Source organism: Mandrillus leucophaeus, unplaced genomic scaffold (assembly GCF_000951045.1).
Source record: "Mandrillus leucophaeus isolate KB7577 unplaced genomic scaffold, Mleu.le_1.0 Scaffold439, whole genome shotgun sequence".
NCBI lineage: Eukaryota > Metazoa > Chordata > Mammalia > Primates > Cercopithecidae > Mandrillus > Mandrillus leucophaeus.
The window spans coordinates 939,926-942,458 of NW_012104687.1; the positions used below are offsets into that span (position 1 = coordinate 939,926).

The window sequence follows — 2,533 nt, forward strand, 5'->3', positions numbered from 1 at the left end:
TTTTTTTCAGAGAATGACTGAACAGAATCTTGCTTGTGACTATCAGTGTGACTGAGGCCGGAACGGCATCACTGTCCTTGCCTGAGCTCCATGCCCAACAATTCTGATTCATCAGATTTGGGAGAAGAGCCCAAGCATCTGCATTTTTAAAAGCTTCTCATATGATTTTACTATAGCCCCAGGTGAGAACCACTGCATTACAGAAACTGAGGGCTGGAAACATGTCCAATATTCAGTTTATCCACTGAGGCCAGTACAAGAAATGCAGCAGGAAAACAGACTTAGGACTACCAATGTTCCATCAGCTCAGAGCCCTCTCTAATCCAATCATGTTTAAGACCTGGATTTAGTCAGGACTTACACAATATGTCTAAAGAAAGAGGGTCAAATCAGCCCATGTAATATGCAACCAGCCTTGCGGTCTCACCAGAGGGTGGTTTCTGCTCAGTCTGGGGGTCATTTATCTAGAACTGTGTTATGATGCTCTGTCTGCTAGTCAGGGAGTCTTCCTTAAAATTTTAGAACAGAAAGTCATTAAACTCAGTACCTATATCTTTGTCATGTCGAATCGAAATGCGTAGAAAATGAAAGAGGAGAGACTAAACTAAAAGACTGAGGTTACTATCTCAACTGCAAAACAGAGAAGCTGCCTCCAAGCAGATGCCCAACTAATGTTAGATACCCTGCAGTTTGGGAAATCTGGAGTCTCTGAGTCTTGTTCTTTAGATGAACAGGTCATTCATTACCTGATATCTTCTTCTATCTTTGCCTGAGCTTCAAGGTCAAAGGGATCAGCAGAAAACAGACGAATCCTTTCTTGCTCTCTCCGGGCTCGGTCCTGCTGCTGCTCCACCAGGACTCTAGAGAATTTCTCTACAAAAATAAGGGAGAAAAATCTTAAATACCGCTGTATTTTCAACCTTTATCAATACTTTCCCACACCAAACAATTTCTCAAACTACAACTGTAAGATGCAGAGAGGATGCCTAAAGCTTATTTGAAATGAGCAATTACATTTACTTTCTATTCTCCGAGTCAAGGCTATTTCGTCATTTAAATTCAGCATAAAGAAAGTATTTGTGGCTGGGTGTGGTAGCTCACACCTGTAATCTCGACACTTTGGGAGGCTGAGGTGGGAGGACCATTTGAGCCTAGGAGTTCGAGACCAGCCTGGGCAACATAGCAAGACCTTGTCTCTACAAAAAATACAAAAATTAGCCGAGCATGGTGGTGCATGCCTGTAGTCCCAGCTACTGTTGGGTGGGGGTTCAAGTGTGGGGGGATGGCTTGAGTCCAGGAGGTCGAGGCTGCAGTGAGCTGTGATGGCACCACACACTCCAGCCTGGGTGACATGGTGAGACCCTGTCTTAAAAAAAAAAAAGTATTTGCAAAAATCTTTTATAAGAAGTTATCTATCATATTGTTTCTACTCAGAGGTAACAACTTTCCAATTTAAAACGGTGGGGAGTGATCATGTGGCAGATGAATGTCCCCACTCCTCCCCTCCCCGTTGCTCCCCATTGTCCTCATTGTCCTATTACCTAGAAACAAAATACAGCATTATATAATCTCCTTTTCCTCTTCTAGTTTCATTTCCTTTATAATATGCCCTGCCTTAAGCCAGATAAATTAAGTATAAACTATTGTTAGTCTACCTATATTTTGTGTGTGTTCTGATGAAATAATAGGCAGGAAAATTAGAGAAAACACTGCTTGCTACAAGATGTACATTACAACAAGAATCTATTTTGCAATTTGTCTTTTTTTTTTGAGATGGAGTTTCACTCTTGTTGCCCAGGCCAGAGTGCAATGGCGCAATCTCGGCTCACTACAACCTCCACCTCCCGAGTTCAAGTGATTCTCCTGCCTCAGCCTCCCAAGTAGCTGGGATTACAGGCGCCTGCCACCACGTCCAGCTAATTTTTTGTATTTTTAGTAGAGATGGGGTTTCACAATGTTGGCCAGGCTGGTGCTGAACTCCTGACCTCAGGTGATCCACCGTGCCTGGCCTATTTTGCAATGTCTTAAATGGTGGTACGTTTAAGTGTGCAAACTTAAATGCCTCATCATCACGGTCTTTGGTGATTAGACATACTGACATAAAAAATTAAAAGATATTGTGACAAGGTTTATCTGAACTACTAATGCACACAATACAGATGGATCTAAAAAGCATTAAGTTGAGTGAAAGTACTTTGGGAGGCCCAGACAGGTGGATCACGACGTTAGGAGTTTGGGACCAGTCTGGCCAACATGATGGCCAGGAGTTTGGGACCAGTCTGGCCAACATGTATTATCTACTAATAATACAACAATTAGCTGGGTGTAGTAGTGTACGCCTGTAGTCCCAGGTACTTGGGAGGCTGAGGTGGGAGAATTGCTTGAACCTGGGAGGTGAAGGTTGCAGTGAGCAGAGATCGCACCACTGCACTACAGCCTGGGAGACAGAGTGAGACTCCCTCTAAAAAAAAAAAAAAAAAAAAGCCTAACACGAAAGAGCAGACATTCTATTATTCCATATACATGAAGACAG

The 2,533-nt window shown here is 42.9% G+C and overlaps 1 protein-coding gene across 1 annotated transcript in view; it reads right to left on the minus strand.

Annotated features, from left to right (window-relative positions):
• LOC105549430 (protein DDI1 homolog 2) overlaps positions 1 to 2,533 on the minus strand; it is a 23,971-nt gene continuing 21,438 nt past the window's right edge. The window contains exon 4 of the mRNA XM_011993976.1: positions 1 to 873. Coding sequence (XP_011849366.1) covers positions 743 to 873 — 131 coding nt within the window. The 3' untranslated portion in view covers positions 1 to 742. The remainder of the gene's footprint in view (positions 874 to 2,533) is intronic.